This window comes from Alligator sinensis, unplaced genomic scaffold (genome assembly GCF_000455745.1).
Source record: "Alligator sinensis unplaced genomic scaffold, ASM45574v1 scaffold1380_1, whole genome shotgun sequence".
NCBI classification, from domain to species: domain Eukaryota; kingdom Metazoa; phylum Chordata; order Crocodylia; family Alligatoridae; genus Alligator; species Alligator sinensis.
The window spans coordinates 26,979-42,905 of NW_005843573.1; the positions used below are offsets into that span (position 1 = coordinate 26,979).

At 40.3% G+C, this 15,927-nt stretch overlaps 1 protein-coding gene across 1 annotated transcript in view; it reads left to right on the plus strand.

Annotated features, from left to right (window-relative positions):
• The window catches only part of CNOT11 (CCR4-NOT transcription complex subunit 11), a gene marked incomplete at its 5' end in the record, with an annotated part of 20,906 nt that extends 5,079 nt beyond the window's left edge, over positions 1–15,827 (plus strand). The window contains 5 exons of the mRNA XM_025195550.1: positions 5,361–5,513; positions 7,612–7,814; positions 9,488–9,690; positions 13,584–13,680; positions 15,494–15,827. Coding sequence (XP_025051335.1) covers positions 5,361–5,513; positions 7,612–7,814; positions 9,488–9,690; positions 13,584–13,680; positions 15,494–15,691 — 854 coding nt within the window. The remainder of the gene's footprint in view (positions 1–5,360; positions 5,514–7,611; positions 7,815–9,487; positions 9,691–13,583; positions 13,681–15,493) is intronic.
• Positions 15,828–15,927: the final 100 nt, after the last annotated feature.

Below are 15,927 nucleotides of genomic sequence, written 5' to 3' on the forward strand. Positions count from 1 at the left end.
ATTTTCCAGCAAGACGTGGCGGGCGAGAATAAGAGGGTGTCTTGGGCTGGCCTTGACACGGAGCGAGGGACCTCGAGGAGATCACGGCCCTCCTTATAGGACCCCGCCGTGACAACCTGCCTTTGAAAATTAGTTCTCATTAAAAAAATTGCCAGATGGGGACCCCAGAAACAAGTGTTGTACAAAATGGCATCTTGAAAAGTAACTATGTTAATCCATATGTAGTGGTTACCAAAATAAATAAAGGAGCGTAGTTAACTTGGCTGCATAAACCAAATTAGTTGTATGAAGACCTGATAAAAACTCATACATGGACGTTAGAATTCCTCTCTGATTTGATAGATCTAACATGTTCAGATAGTTTTAGAAAAATGGCATAGTAATGAAGAAGCAGGAAAACCAAACTTCATCCTCTAGTGATGAGGAGTTGCCTTAAGATGACATGTAAAGACAGCAGACTTTTATTCCAGAAACAAGACAAACTGTGAGAAACTAATTGTTCAGTCCACAAAATATAAATACTGCAAATAAAATGTTTAAACTTAGAAGCTATTAATGTGTGTTCCTCTCCTTCCCTCCTTTTGGCATTTGAGCTCTAGTTCTTGATGGCCTTTGTAAAGTTGTTGTCCCTGAAATAGATGGTAGGACTGGTCAAAATAAGACAGCTTGTACCTGTTCTAGAGTGTACCTATTCAAATGCATGCTCTTTTGAACACTTAAAAATTTTCCATTAGAACAAGGGTCCTGAGCCTTGAAGCTCATAAGGGAAGGATAGTATTTCCTGTTTTCTAATATCTGGTCCAAAGCATACTTTGAGTAATGATTCAGAAGTTGAATATGAATAATTTGACTTGTAACCGTGATTCCTTTTTGAAGAGCAGGATATTAGAGATAATTGAGCGTTAGACCTTTATGGAACCTTTTTTGTTGTTGTTGTTTTGGTCTTAACATCAAGCTGGTGCCTGCAGAATGTCTTAAAAATGTAAGCTGTTTGTTTCTTCAATTCTGCTTTTGTCTACTTAGTGATTCTGACAAAAATGTCTTCAGATGCTTGTGCGAAAAAGGCAGTATTTTGCCAGAATATTTCCCTATTTCAGATATTTTTATATGACAAAACTAGCTTGGATTTAAGGGTAGCTGGCTGGTAGTGAAAGCTGAATTTTCCAGTACAATACAGCATCCTCCTTGAGGAATCCAAAGAAGTTTCCTGTAATTTACGAATGGGGGAAAATGTGGCACTGCAGTAGATCTCCAGTAACTGTTTACTTTTAAATAGCTTTAAGTGGCTTGGTGCAAGGAGCTTGCCTTCTTTCTCCTATGTAAATTCATCTTATTGAAGCTTCTGATACTGATTTTATGTACATCTAATCCCAAGGGACTGACCTGGCCCTGGTCCTATAATTTGACATCTGAAGGTAGACCGTTGTGCCCATTTAAACTTCACAAAGTTAAGGCTCTGTGAGAGACCTAGTGGGTCGTTTGTGTTAAATGAATTGCAGGATCAGGGCCTTGTAGACTTTGCCCATTTACTAAATCTGTGGCCGCTTGGAAATTGATAGATTGCAAAGCAAATGGGTTATAGTTGATCGGGTGTGGACTAAGTTCCAGACTATATTGCTACCAAGCTGAAATGCTATACCAAATGCAGTTGAGGTTTAGAAGTTATATTTGGCTTGGATTCATTATATAGCATAGGGGTTAATTAAAAATATTCCAAAATCCTTTTTTCCTCCTCAGGACAGAGGGAAAACTTTTGTTTTTACTTTCTTTTACTTAACCGTTTACAAGATTTTTTTTTTTTTTTTAAATTTGGGATTTAAAAAAGATTTTTCAGTCAAACATCTTGGAAAATGCTAAAGAAGCAATTAGGTATGCATTATGCGTTCTTGAAGGAAAAAAACCTAATAAGCAGATATTTACAGTGAAATTAAATATTCAGGTAAAATAAAATAAAAATACTTGGTAAATTTAATGGTTTAGGATTTCTCCTTTGCTTTCATGGCAAAAGGTGGATTCCTGCCCTTGTTTTCTATGGATGGCACAAGTCTGAAATGTTCCTAAGAGAGGCTGCAGTTACAGGAGCAAATTCTTTTTGACCGGGTATTTAACATTTTGACAAAAGCTTTATTTAGAATCCTGGACACCAGATAGTTAGGGTCCTATCACATGTAGCTGGAAGGTAAACTCCTGCACACAGAGCTGTTCTTAGTATGTAACTTACCAAGTTCCAAGACAATAGTTTGCTGAAGGTAGAGGCAGAAGACATGCTCATTCATCTTTTTATTTAAAAAATGAAATAGTAGTTTAAATTAAACATGGGGACTCTAAAGGCCAAAACATTAGTTGTGGCTTTATTTCAGGCTTCTAATTCACTTGCATCAGAATTTTTCACTGCTTGTGAAAAAAACTTCAAAAAGGGTGAAAGCTCCCTAGGTAACTGAATACAATGGCTTATTTAGATTCTGTCTCTGAGCAGTACTTTAACCACATTTTAGTTGGGCTCAGATCCACAAAAGGAATTCAGTATGATAATACTGAGGATCTCTGTACTGAGCTCCACAAGTAGAATTTAGAACCCCAAGTTAGGTGCTGAGGTTCCTATCCAGTGACTTTATTTTACGGAAGCTAGCACACTTGAAAAGAGGATGCTCTGAGTAGCCAGTAGGAAATGTTAAAGAAGCACCTTTCTATTTCATAGATTTCATAGCCATTAGGGCTGGAAAGGACCTCAAAGATCATTGGGTCCAGCCCCCTGCCTAGGGGCAGGAAGTCAGCTAGGGTCAGAGGATCCCAGCAAGATAAGCATCCAAGCATTTCTTGAATGAGTCCAGAGTAGGTGCCTGCATCACTTCTGGAGGGAGTCTATTCCAAGTCTTGGGGCCTTAGCCCATAAAGAATTTTTTTCTTATGTCCAGCCTAAAACAGTCTTGTAAGAGTTTATGACTGTTGGTCCTTCTTTTACTTTGGGGTGCTCTGGTGAACAGATGTTCTCCCAGATCTTGACGTACACTCCTTATGTACTTATAAGCAGCCACCAGGTCCTCCGTGAGCCTGCACTTTTCCAGGCTGAAGAGTCCCATGGCTCTCAGCCTCTCTTCATAAGGCCCATTCTCTTGCCCTCTGATCATGCATGTGGCTCTCCTCTGGACTCTCTCAAGCTTCTTGACATCCTTGAATTGCGGAGGCCAGAAATGGATGCAGTACTCCAGCTGCGGCCTCACCAAGGCCGAGTACAGTGGGAGGATGACATCCTGAGATTTACTTGAGAAGCATCTATAGATGCAAGCCAGGTTTTTGTTTGCTTTACCAGATGCAACATCGCATTGGTGGCTCATGTTCATCTTGTGGTCAATCGTGACCCCCAAGTCTCTTTCAACAGTGGTGCTAGCAAGCGTAGCACTGCTGAGCCTGTGCTATTAGACCTAAGTCATTTGCAAGTCTGGGATTTGCATGCCCAAACTGTCTAGCATGTAAGTACCTACATTGTCTCTATGGTCAGAGCAGGAGGGAATGGTGGTATTGGGGCCCATGTTTTATATAATAACTTAGGGTAGAAATGGATGTTTCCTGATACAGTATTTGTGTTGCCATAAAACATTTTAAAGTGGTGCAAATGGCAAGCAAATAGACGTCCCTACCCTTTGTTGCACCACATCTCAGGATGCCTCTGTAAGCAGGGAAAGTTGGGGTTCCCTGCTTATGGAGACCTTCCCCTGGGATCTCCAGGGGCGCATTCCCATAAATGGGGAAATCCTTTACAGGTTCTGGCAACGTCTGTTTTTACCCTTAGCGTGTTGAGCAAAACTTTTATAGAGTAAGAAGGTGGTGGTTGAGAAGGAGTATGGTTTTGACTTAGGGATGAGGACAATGTAGAGACTGTTGGTCTAATAAAAGATGTTGCCCACAAACACTCCTACTTCATGCAGGTACTATGTATGCATTTTTGTCATTTAGGAATCATTGGATAAAACGTTCACGCTTCACTGGGGAATAAAACTCGGGACTCTGATGCTGCATACAAGTGCTCTTAACTCTGGCCTTCAGATTTTCATAGTTTTCATCATACAGAGAAAAAAAAGAAACCTGCATCACACTTACAGTCTCAGCAGTGCTATACTTGCTAGCACGAAAACTAAAAGAGACTTGGGGGTCATGATTGACCACAAGATGAACATGAGTCGCCAGTGCGATACTGCAGCCGGCAAAGCAAACAGAACTCTAGCTTGCATCTATTGATGCATCTCACGCAAGACCTGGGATGTCATCCTCCCGCTGTACTTGGATTTGGTGAGGCTGCAGCTAGAGTACTGCGTCCAATTCTGGGCTCCACAATTTAGGAAGGATGTGGAGAAGCTTGAAAGAGTCCAGAGGAGAGCCACGTGCATGATTAGAGGGCAAGAAAACGGGTCTTATGAAGAGAGGCTGCAAGCTATGGGACTCCTCAGCCTGGAGAAGTGCAGGCTGAGGGGTGACTTGGTGGCAACCTATAAGTACGTAAGGGGTGTGCATCAGGATCTGGGGGAACGCCTGTTCACCAGAGCGCCCCAAGGGATGACAAGGTCCAACAGTCACAAACTTCTGCAAGTTTCAGGCTGAACATAATGAAAAACTTCTTTAATGTCCGAGCCCCCAAGGCCTGGAATAGACTGCCCCCAGAGGTGGTGCAGGCACCTTCTCTGGGCACTTTTAAGAAACATTTGGACGCTTATCTTGCTGGGATCCTTTGACCCTAGCTGACTTCCTGCCCCTTAGGCAGGGAGCTGGACCCAATCTCATAAGATCCCTTCCAGCCCTAATGTCTGTGTCTTTTGATTTAGGTTCACATATGGTTCTCTATAGATTCTGAAAGTGTGTATTTTTTTCATACAGTATAAGAAGAGAAATGCTTGGGAAACTACAAATTGGCATCTGGTCTGACAGGAGTAGTGTCTGACACTGCTTTTAATTGATTTTTTGAAGTTGACTAGAACAAGGGTTCTGACTCTCCCCATAGTCCAGATTTGTGTGTTAAGAGTATTCCCACAAACTCTTATTCATAATTGTTGCACCTTTCCCATTTTAAATTATGTAATAATGCCTTTGTGACAACAACAATTTTTTATGTGGAGAATATTGAGGAACTGTTTGTCTGTACTTTCAGCTATTGCACAAGGAGGGCTAACCAGCCAATATCCTTGCATCTCTGAGTGCTTGCTCCATGGATCCCCAAATTTAAAACCCTAAAAGATATTTCATGTTGACACTTTCTGGTTTAAGGCAGTACTGTTGAAAAGCTCAGATTGCCTCACTACTTTTAGTATTCCTGACACTTCTGTTTTGACTTTATACTCTAACACTTCCAACTGAAAACTGTTTTTCAGAGCGTCAATCTGAGTTGCCAACACAAAGCAAAGCCAGCTTCCCCAGCATTCTCAGCGATCCTGACCCAGATTCCTCAAATTCTGGGTTTGACAGCTCTGTTGCCTCCCAGATCACAGAAGCTTTAGTGAGTGGTCCAAAACCACCTATAGAAAGTATGTATCATTGTTTGAATGTCAAATTTCTATAACCTGTGGTATAGTTACTTGATTGTGTTGTCTCAGGTTGTCGTTCTTTAGAGTGACTTATTGAGCAAGACTTGGCATTGCAGCTCCGGTATTATTGGGGCATCAAACAAATAGGTCTGCGTTTGTTGCAGATTTACAGTTGTCTGCAAATAAGAGGTCTATGGATAATCTCATCTGATTACTTCATACTCTGAATGTGGAAGATTATTTCTAGATTTCAAAGGGAGAAGATTCTGTGTTAGGTGGTTCATCTTGATGCAGTTGAAAACGCAGCTTTTTTTTTCACTGGTCACTCACTGCAGATCAGCCTCCAAAATGCAATTCAAGTTCTTGGAGCATATGTTTATGAATTATGGTCCGTGTACATGTGCCCCAGACACAAGACTAGATTCTTTGGCTAACAGTTCTGTCAGAGCCAGGTATGCATGGCTAATCTCTTCATGCTCCTGTGCAGGTTGAAATGGCATTCACCTTACCTCATGTCCCTCTTATTTCCTGTGGTGTCAAGATAGAACCTACAAATGTCCAATTGGCTAGACTCTACTGTCCTCTAATTCTTTCAGTCTTCCAAATTCTGTAATCACCCGTGTCTTATTAGCCCTGCCATTTAAATAGTCTTATGTGCATTCCCTTTCTGGAGTAAATATTCTCCTCAAAGTCAAGTAGAGATCCATTCCCTGTACAGTCCGTGCATGGTGCTATAGAGAGACCAGGCAGAGGTCAGCCACCCCCTGAGGACTGGTAATGGTCCATTCCAATCCAGTTGTCTCATGGGCTGTCTATAGCAGGATGCATCAGATGTCTCTTGTGCCTGCTGACCAGTTAAGACTTATATTTGGGATCTCAGCATGGTCTTTCTGCAGGTTATTGAACCTTCCTTCAGGCTTTTACCATCATTCCTTATGCTGCTTCTTTAACAAGGTAATCGTGCTAGTTGCCATTATACCACTTGGGAAGGTCGCTCATGTTCAAGCCCTCTTGGCTGGAATTCATCATTCCTTAGGGGTATGCTGGTGATAAAGCTGAATTCCAGGTTCATTCCTAAAGTAATTCCAAAATTCCTTCTGAACTAATCAGTCACCTCACTAGTCTCCTTGAAACAACATGCTGCTTCACGAGAGAAGGTGCATCCTCTGGATGCCTCTAGAGTTTATTCTTTCACAGTTCTATGTTGCAAAGAGGTTGGGACCTCTGTGTGAGCATATCAGGTGCCTGGAAAGCCCAGGTGATCTGATGCCAGTAACTTTCCAAGTGGATCATTCAGTGCCCCTTCACTTACTACCAAGGATCTGAGTCTCCCTCTGACTATTTAGGCATGCACCACTAGAGCATAAGCAACTTTGTTGGCTTGCTATAGAAATATACCAATTCTTGAGATATGTAAAACATCCTTGCAGAGCAAATGTTGACATTCATTAAACACTATACCCTTAACATGGCAGAAGGTACCAAATTTAGAAAAACATTATTGCAGTCCTTACCTGTCTGATCAGCTGTGAATCCTCATCCCATTTTCTAGAGGATGCTACAAGTAGGATTTGTGCTGCTTGCACGTTACTTGACATAGTAATGCTGGTTCCTCAGGGTGTTGCAGTTCATGGACCCAAAACCCACTCTCCATCCCTGCTTTTGGAATCCCTAGGTGTCAGGGAATTCAGACTGAAGGAACCAAGGGAGGGGCAAGGCAGCTTAACCCTTCGTGCCATTGTACAAAAGCATAAGGACCAGGATGGACCCTGCTAACTAACAGAATTTGGCCTTGTTTGCATGTGCTCTGTTTGCTCCTCTTGCAGGATCTGCCCCAGCTAACAGATCCCAACGACCCTCAGTGGTGCTGGTGATTTGATAGTAGCTTGCCATCCAAACTGAACCCAGAGCATTGTCAGGAAGGTGTGTGAGACCAGTTGTCATGACTATATGTGTGTGGGGTGGGGAAAGGACCACTTACAGCATGGATATTTTCACCCTTTTTAAATAAGAAGTTATTTTAGCCAAGTTCTAAAACAATTCACTTCACTTCTTTAGTCTTTTCTCTAGAGGAAAACTTCACAAAACTGTCTTCCAGGTCACTTTCGACCAGAATTTATCCGGCCACCACCTCCACTCCATATTTGTGAGGATGAACTGGCTTGGCTAAACCCAATAGAGCCGGATCATACAATTCAGTGGGATAAGTCGATGTGTGTTAAAAACAGCACTGGAGTAGAAATCAAAAGAATCATGGCTAAGGCTTTCAAAAGTCCCTTGTCTTCTCCACAGCAAACACAGGTGTGTATTATGCTCGGGGGTCTTCCTGTCTAATCCTTCCCGTGACTGTCTCTTTGTATCTGAATTCTGGGATTTTCAGTATTTTTTTTCCACTTGCTTCTAGGTGGATAAGAAAAATATCTGAAAAACTTGATGGGGAATGATGGGTGGAGACAGCAAATAACTGCCAGCTGAACAAAGGCTAAACTATATACTAAGTAACTAGCATCATCAGTCTTTCCCTGATTAGAAAACTGCAATAATGCTGTTTTAGGTTTGGTCAAGGCTTTCAATAGGATGGTTATTTAGAATCACCCAAGGGCCTAATCTTACCAGTATTATTGATAGTTACTGCTGATTTGCATCCACTAACCTTGATGATGCGTAAGGAAGATGTTCACCATACAGCTTGTAGACTAACTAAATAAGATAACACAGCATAAGCTTTGTGAACTTGAGCTCACTCTTCAGATGCTGTTCATCGGCGAGTGCAAATTGCAGGAGTTTCTTTTTTAGCTATTTACGTCTGTAAGGTACAACCCCACCCTGCTTTCTGCCTGACTTCAGGCTAAGATGGCTAACTACCTCTCTCCACACAGCTGTCCCTTTCTATATAAGACAACTTGTCAAAGTTACTTTTAGCAGCTCAGGGAGCATGCTATGATTTGGAGAGGAAGTAAAACACTTTGCTGCAAAAGAAAAATAATGTTTGGATGGTGTGGGTTGTATTTATTATTTTTATTATTAAAATACAGGACTATAATGTACCATACATTTCAAAACATAAAGGCATTTTGTACTTGCCTGCCCTAGTATTGAAATATAAGAAAGCAGGTCTAAAATGTATAAAGAGTATTTAATCCAACTGGCTAGTTATTTTCCTGTAGTTTAGACAGGTGGTTGTTTTGTTTGTTTGTTTGTTTCAATATACAGGATTTAACGCACACAAATTGGGTAGCTTTTTGTGTAAATAGTACTTTTGTGCAAGACAGAGCATGTTCAGAGAATAACAAAATCCAGGCCTGGCTTCTCTTGCAAGTCACTGGGTCAGCTGAGTCCCAGGTCTGCATGGTGTGGTTATGTACATACCTGGTTTCCTGCCTGTATTCCTATTAAGTTTAAAGGAAGACAGCAAATATAACTAGTGAATCTCTAATTACTGTTAGCTATCTGATTAGACTGGCTGGAAAGGGGGAATTGTACAGGGGTTCACAGTTTTAAAGTATGATAGAACTGTTTAATTTTGATGAATGAAGTAACTATAAAAACAACTAAGATACATATTTTTATTAGATGTCTCTTAATTTACTGCCTTGGTATGTGTACTGACGTTTCATTATTGTTAAATCTTCCTGTCGTCTTACCAAATGTCACTATTTTGAAGTGTAATATTGTAAGGGTTTTTAAACTTCCTGCTCATTACCTTTTTGGCAGCCCAACTGTGTCTGGTCACCTTCCCAAAAGAAAAGGGGGAGGGAAAATCTTGGTTAAAAGCTAAAACCTTGTTAACTTAAAAAGATTGTAGGGATGGCATTAAATAGAAGGAACTGAAGTCAAGATTTAGCGAAACCTTAGGAAAAAAGCATTGGGGTACAGGGCCTGTAATCAGTCCAACAGTTTCTAGCTGACCTACTCCAAATACCCATTTGGTCACTACGGTTTGAGTCGAACTTAATTTTTTTTTCTCCTTGTAGCTCCTTGGAGAATTGGAAAAAGACCCGAAGCTAGTTTACCACATTGGCCTCACTCCTGCAAAGCTGCCTGACCTAGTGGAAAATAATCCTTTAGTTGCTATAGAAATGTTGCTTAAATTAATGCAGTCCAGTCAGATAACAGAGTATTTTTCTGTTTTGGTCAACATGGACATGTCATTACATTCAATGGAAGTTGTAAATCGGTAAGTGTTTTTCATCAAATCTATTCATGAGACCTTGCATTTAGAATACTCTTAAAAGGGCTCCTGTAAAAGGAAATGAAAGCAGAATCTCTGTCAGTGTCTGGTGTTTGATTAATCATGGCTTTATCCACAATAATCCAGTCGCCTATGAAAGATGGTTAGTTTCCTTTTGCCCCAAGGCCACAAAAAGCATCAGGAATTGAGGAAATGATTAATTGTCAAGGATCATTGAAAAGGACTTGGTTGGCCTGAGAGCTTGTTCTTGAGCACAAATCAGGTGTTAAATTAATCTTCCCAGCCCTTCAGCACAAAACATGTTACCAACTGGAAGGCGGTTGCATTAATCTGACTGAGAACCCAGTTGAATTTATAGAAGCAGATTCACTAACAGTGAAATGAAGTGGTCTTGAATTGCCTGGCCTCTTGCCAAGAGTTCTTTGTTTCTACACTTGGAATTAATTGCATGCCAAGAGGCTGGGAAACCTTCTTTGAGTTTAGTGATATGAAGAGTATAATTTCTAACCAGTTCAAATAAATAAAAACACTTGCATGAAATGTCTCTAAAACAAATAAAGGCACTGTTTTATAGAAATTTTGCAGCTTGTCTTAAAACAAGGCTATCTGTAGTTGTGGCTTTGAATTTCATGCATGAAACTTCTCTGCTGTTTTGTCCTCCAGACCAGCATTTCACAACCTGTAGGTCATGACCCAGAAGTGGGTCACATGAATATATGAAAGGGTCGTGAAGAAAAATGGATCAACAGACTTGAAAAATGGATTCTCCTTTAAAGGAGAAAAATGTGGGAAACTGGCTTTTCCTTTGCAAGCTGGCAGAGTTCCAGGTTGGAGGGGGCTGCTTGGGGCTCTCCCAATGCCCTATGCTGTAGGGTGGAGGTGGGGGGCTGCAGGCTGGGAGTGGAGAGGCATTGGGTCAGGACTGGCCATTAGTATGCTACAAATGGATCCTAATACAAAAAAGGTTGAGAACCACTACTCCAGACTTTGAAGTCTGTCTGCAAGTTTTACATCCCAGCTCTGACTATAGACATGTGTATATAGAGTGACAGTCTCTTATTCAAAACTAGTGTGATGCTCCGCTGGAAGAGGTTCTATTCCTTTGTGCTTTAAATGAAAATAATGACAAACAAAAGCAAGTTTAACAATGATAAACTTAGAACTCAGGGATCGCCAACCTGTGGCATGTGCCACAGATAACAAGAACAGCTTCTGTATGTGGCAGATTGGGGAGGGGGCAGGCAGCACAGCAGCAGACAAGGCAGGGAGCAGGGGGGAGAGGTACAGAAAGTAGAGCTGCAGATCAGATGAGGGAAGGACTTTGGAGTAGCACACAGGGAGGGTACTGAGCTGTATTCATGGCACATCTGCCAAAAAGATGGCCTTCCACTAATCTCACATGGTTTCTATTTCCTATTTTATGTTGACCTTGACAACATATAAGGAAATGTCATTGTATGCCTAAGAGTAAGCATCCCTCATTAATGACTCACTTTATCTCCACAGTCCTTTAAATCAAATTCCTGCATGTTTGCTTGCTTCCTAATAGCCCTGCCTAGCTTACAGAAGTAGCCTGAATTGCAGTCAGCCAGTTTTTGAATAACAGCATTCCGATCCCCTTCCCACATCTGACCAGCATCTGTTTTCTGACCCTCTTCCTCCAACTCCTAACCCCATGCTTTCTGCCTTACCTGCCACCATGCTACCTGTCCCTTTCCTGATCTGCCACATGTAGAATTCCTTTTCTGGTTTGGTAAGTGCTGTAAATTAAATATTATTCATGAATCTGTTACAGAGTTGGATAAAGTAGTAGCATAAGGACTTAAATTTTGGTGTCTTTCAACTACTATGTTACCTTCCAGGTATTAGTTTCTCCCAGTTAAGTTTTAAGTTGTGCTTGCTAGAGTAGAGTGGAAGTGGCACCATTTGCTCAACAAATCCATTAATTTGACGTGCATGGTAAAACGTAGCTGCACAGGGCTAACAGCAGTTAAGACTAAGGAGCTAGGATCTATTTCAGCTTGTGTATCAGTAGTTCCAGTCAGCTACATGCAGTTATGATTTTCATTGTGGTACACAGGTGGGCATGAAGGCATCATCTAATTAGCAGGCTAGAATGTATTTTTGAGGGGGTGGGGGATTGACTGCAAGAAGCAGGTTGAGGGTAAGATTGCAATGCCAAAACTACTCATCCCTGACGCTAAAGAAGCACTTCCATAACGGTAAATTTGTGGTCTCATGTCTCACTTCCTCTCTTCCTTGCTGTATTCATATTTTCCTGCACACAATAAAATAGAAGTAGCATGTGAATCCCTTTGTTCCACAGTAGTGCCACTAGCAATAGAGGGGAAATCTAGTTTTGGGAGTTTCTGCACTAACTTTAACTCTAAGTGTCTCTTGAATCATGAGTTTTACTTCTAAAAATGTGCTTACTGAACTGCTAACAATAGCACTACAGTTGTGTATGCCATTACAAACTTGCAGAGCAAAGCTCTGTTGCCTATAACTGTTAAAAAAGAACGGACACGCAGATGACAGTACTAAGAACTTGGCTCACAACAGATAAAAGCAAAGTAATATACATAATAAGTACTTCAGTTGCTTATAACTTTGGTAAACTAGATACCTGAAGTTTTTCTTATGTAATTTGACTTTGTCTAGACTACAGCTGACTCTCCTGTTATTAGATGACAAAAAATGTTATTTAAGAAAGACTTCATTGCCCATGTCACAGTCTGGGCCATAGAAAGCTTTGCAAGTCCAAATACTGAGTTGGGTTTTGCGTTGTGTCATCATAGTAACCATTAGTTGCTTTAATGGATGGAAGTCCAGCCACTTTCGGATGACCTTAACTTTCCAATGTGTCTATAAAGATTTTGGTGTTTTTTAATTCGCCCTTTCCTGTCCACAGTTGCTTTGGGACTCATATTTTGCCTGGATGTTATTTAAAAAAAAAAAAAAAAAAAAGACTGGAAACCTGAATGTGTATCTAGGCTTGTCTAATTGGAGAAGAGAGACAGCAGTAAGCAATTGGCAGTAACAGGTCCTGTGCAATAAGATCACTTTTTGTCTAGTTTACAATCTCATTTACTGGACTAAAAAACCACTCTTAGTGTAGTTTTCCAAAAGGAGAGTTACTGCCAAATCATTTTGCTTTACATTCATACACTGACTAAGGTATTTTGGTATAACGTCCCTGTGTAGACAAGCCTTTAGTCTCCACACTAAAATGTTTTAAGTCCTTAAACGGAATTGTTCCAAACTCCTGTAGCTATGGAAGTCATTCTGAATTTTTTGTTGCCTGTCACTGTTTCTCCTAAATAGGACAGTAGTTGAAGCTACCAGTTATTACTAAATGAAGGTGGGTTCTGCATTCCACTCTTTTTGCAATAGAAATTAATTGGGTCACAACTGCCTGATTTGATCTAATCTTGCTCAAGAAGGGAAACCAATGACTAGAAAAATCTCAAGCCAAAACAGAGGTAGTCCAGCTGTGTATGTCACAAGAAAAAGCTCCAGCTTCAAGACTAGCTATTTGAAGATGAAACTGTATGAAAAAGCGTGTATTTCAATACTTGCTCCTGTTACTAGAAGAAGTAACTTTAAGTTCTCTTCATCTGCATGCAAGTACCCATCATCCACCTTCTGTACTGCAGAAGTATCTCTAAGGGATACTGTGATGAATACTACTTAGCATAGGTTTCTTGCATGGTATAGTATTTAAATAAAACCCGTCTGTTTCTTGCATCTATGAAAACACTAAGTGGGCATAACAAATGTTTGGACATGAGAACAAATTAACTTTTTGTGCATTTATTAATAGTACTTGGACTGACTTTCTGTTTATAAACTATTTGTTAATTTCTTATTTTGAACAGGCTTACTACAGCAGTTGATCTTCCTCCTGAATTTATTCATCTGTACATCTCCAATTGCATATCTACCTGTGAACAGATTAAGGACAAATACATGCAGGTGGGTGTTTGGTGTAGTGACTTCTTTCAGAAGAGAACTGAAGCTGTGTCTTGCAGTATAAGTAAGGGAAGAGCAGGCATATTTAAGTACTGAAATTTGACAAGGTGTTCTAAGTGAACTCTATTCCTGATTTCATTTCATTTCAAAGAATGGCAGCCTAGGAAAGGCAAACACTATACATTAAACAAGTGTTTCATACTGGTGAATATTCAGATACATGTTTTGTCAGCACTTTTACAAGGGGACACATGCTAAGTTAATATTCTGTAAAATAGCTCCTCATTTTGTCATTAGTAAAGTACTTCAAGCACACTTATGTCAAAGTTCGCTTAATACCCTGGTCTTCTCCAGGTATTAAACTCTTTGCTTGCTTGTCCTTGAGCTTTCAACTTCTGTTCTGCTTTGCCATTAGCACAAACTCATTACCAACATGAAGTAGTTGGTCACGGTAACTAAAATAAAGCATTCCATTTGAGAAGTTAGCAGCATGGAGTAGAAGGCACCTTGCATGTGTAAATCTTTTTAAGTAGCCTATGCATTCAAGGTTCCTGATTTTCTTCCCAGGGGGAAAAAAACTCTTTCTTTCTAGCATAAGCATCCTGCAGTAATTTCACTTAAGGCTCTCATTTGTCAAGTAATGCATCATTTTCCCTGAATATACTGAAAATGAAGAGTTAGTTAGTGGGCACGTCTACATGAGGCACTTAATGCCCATTGGACTGTTTCCTGTGCATTACCACAGCAGGCAGAAACCATGCTAATATGCAGATTAGTCCAGTGAGCATTAAGCATCACACAAGCGTTTGTTTGTACTTATGTGCAGTAGTGCTGATTATGGCACATTAAGTTTAGTAATTACAGCACATTAATGGACATGTAGACATGCCCAGTGTAAACTTTATCCTGGTTGGACAAAGCAATTATCCCCTGGATAGTAACTCCCATAGCAGGAAGCCCTAGGTTCTAGTTTTAACTCCTAGGACTGTCTCTGCACTTGGCAGGATTCTGGGTATAGGACATAAACAGTATTGACAGTTAGTGCTGGAACCTTGGGTCCCTTTACCCAGGGGTGTCCCCTCATCCTTGAGCTTGTCAGGTTTCTTATTGCTTGTACTGTGCTCCAATGAATCTGAACTTTGTCGAGTGGCTTTGTCTTACACTAGCCCTTAGTCTAGTGGTTAGGGTCTTCTCCAGGACATGGGTTTGAACTTTTTAAAACATTTGTCCAGCACTTACACATCACACACTGGTACAAAAAGCAGGCACAATCACCACTAGTTCTGTTTTGAAAATTCCTGTGTACTGAACTCCAGTGCTCTCTGAAGCATCTTTTGAGTGCCTACTGGATTGGATCCTTTTAAGGATTTAGGTACAGGGATCTTTAATGTGTGAATCCCAAGTGGCCTTAAATTCAGGAAAGGCACTTAAATGCCCAGAATTTCCAAAATGGGAGTGCCTCCAATAATGTTGGATCTTTTTGGCAAGCTGCTAAAGGACTTGTATGAAGCTCTTTTTGAACTGTCATCTTAAATGTAAATGTCTAAAGTATTTTGTGACTCTACTATTCTTAGGAATTTAGGGCATCTGTAGCAATACGGAAGAGGTCAGTTCCCTTCTACTTCTCAATGTCATAGGAAAATTGGCATGTTCAATTACAGCACTTATAGAGAGGCTGAATAGCTAGACTATATGTTTGAAGTAAAAGAGTAGGTTAACAGCTGTGGTTACTTTCTTGTTGCATAGATCACCTTTTAATTGAATTACCTGCACAAATTTTCTTCAGTTACTGAAATTAGACACTTTCTTTTTTCAGAATCGCCTGGTACGTCTAGTTTGTGTCTTCCTTCAGTCTTTGATCCGAAACAAAATTATTAATGTACAGGACTTGTTTATAGAAGTACAAGCGTTTTGTATTGAATTCAGCCGGATACGGGAAGCAGCTGGCCTTTTCAGGTTGCTGAAGACACTGGATACTGGGGAAAACCCCTCAGAGACCAAAGCTTCAAAGTAAGACCACTTGCCAGCTGGATTGTATTCTGTATCAGTTTTTTTTTGTATAGTAACAGATCACTGGATTCTTTGGTTTATTATACTATAAATAGCATTTTATGCATTTAAGCAAAGTAATAAATATTGCCTTTCTGATAGTAGGATATCTTGAATTTTTTTAAGCATAATTTATAGAAGGAAGAATTTTATTACTTTATTGTAATTACTTAATCCAAGCAGTCAGTGTGCTTGGAGGGA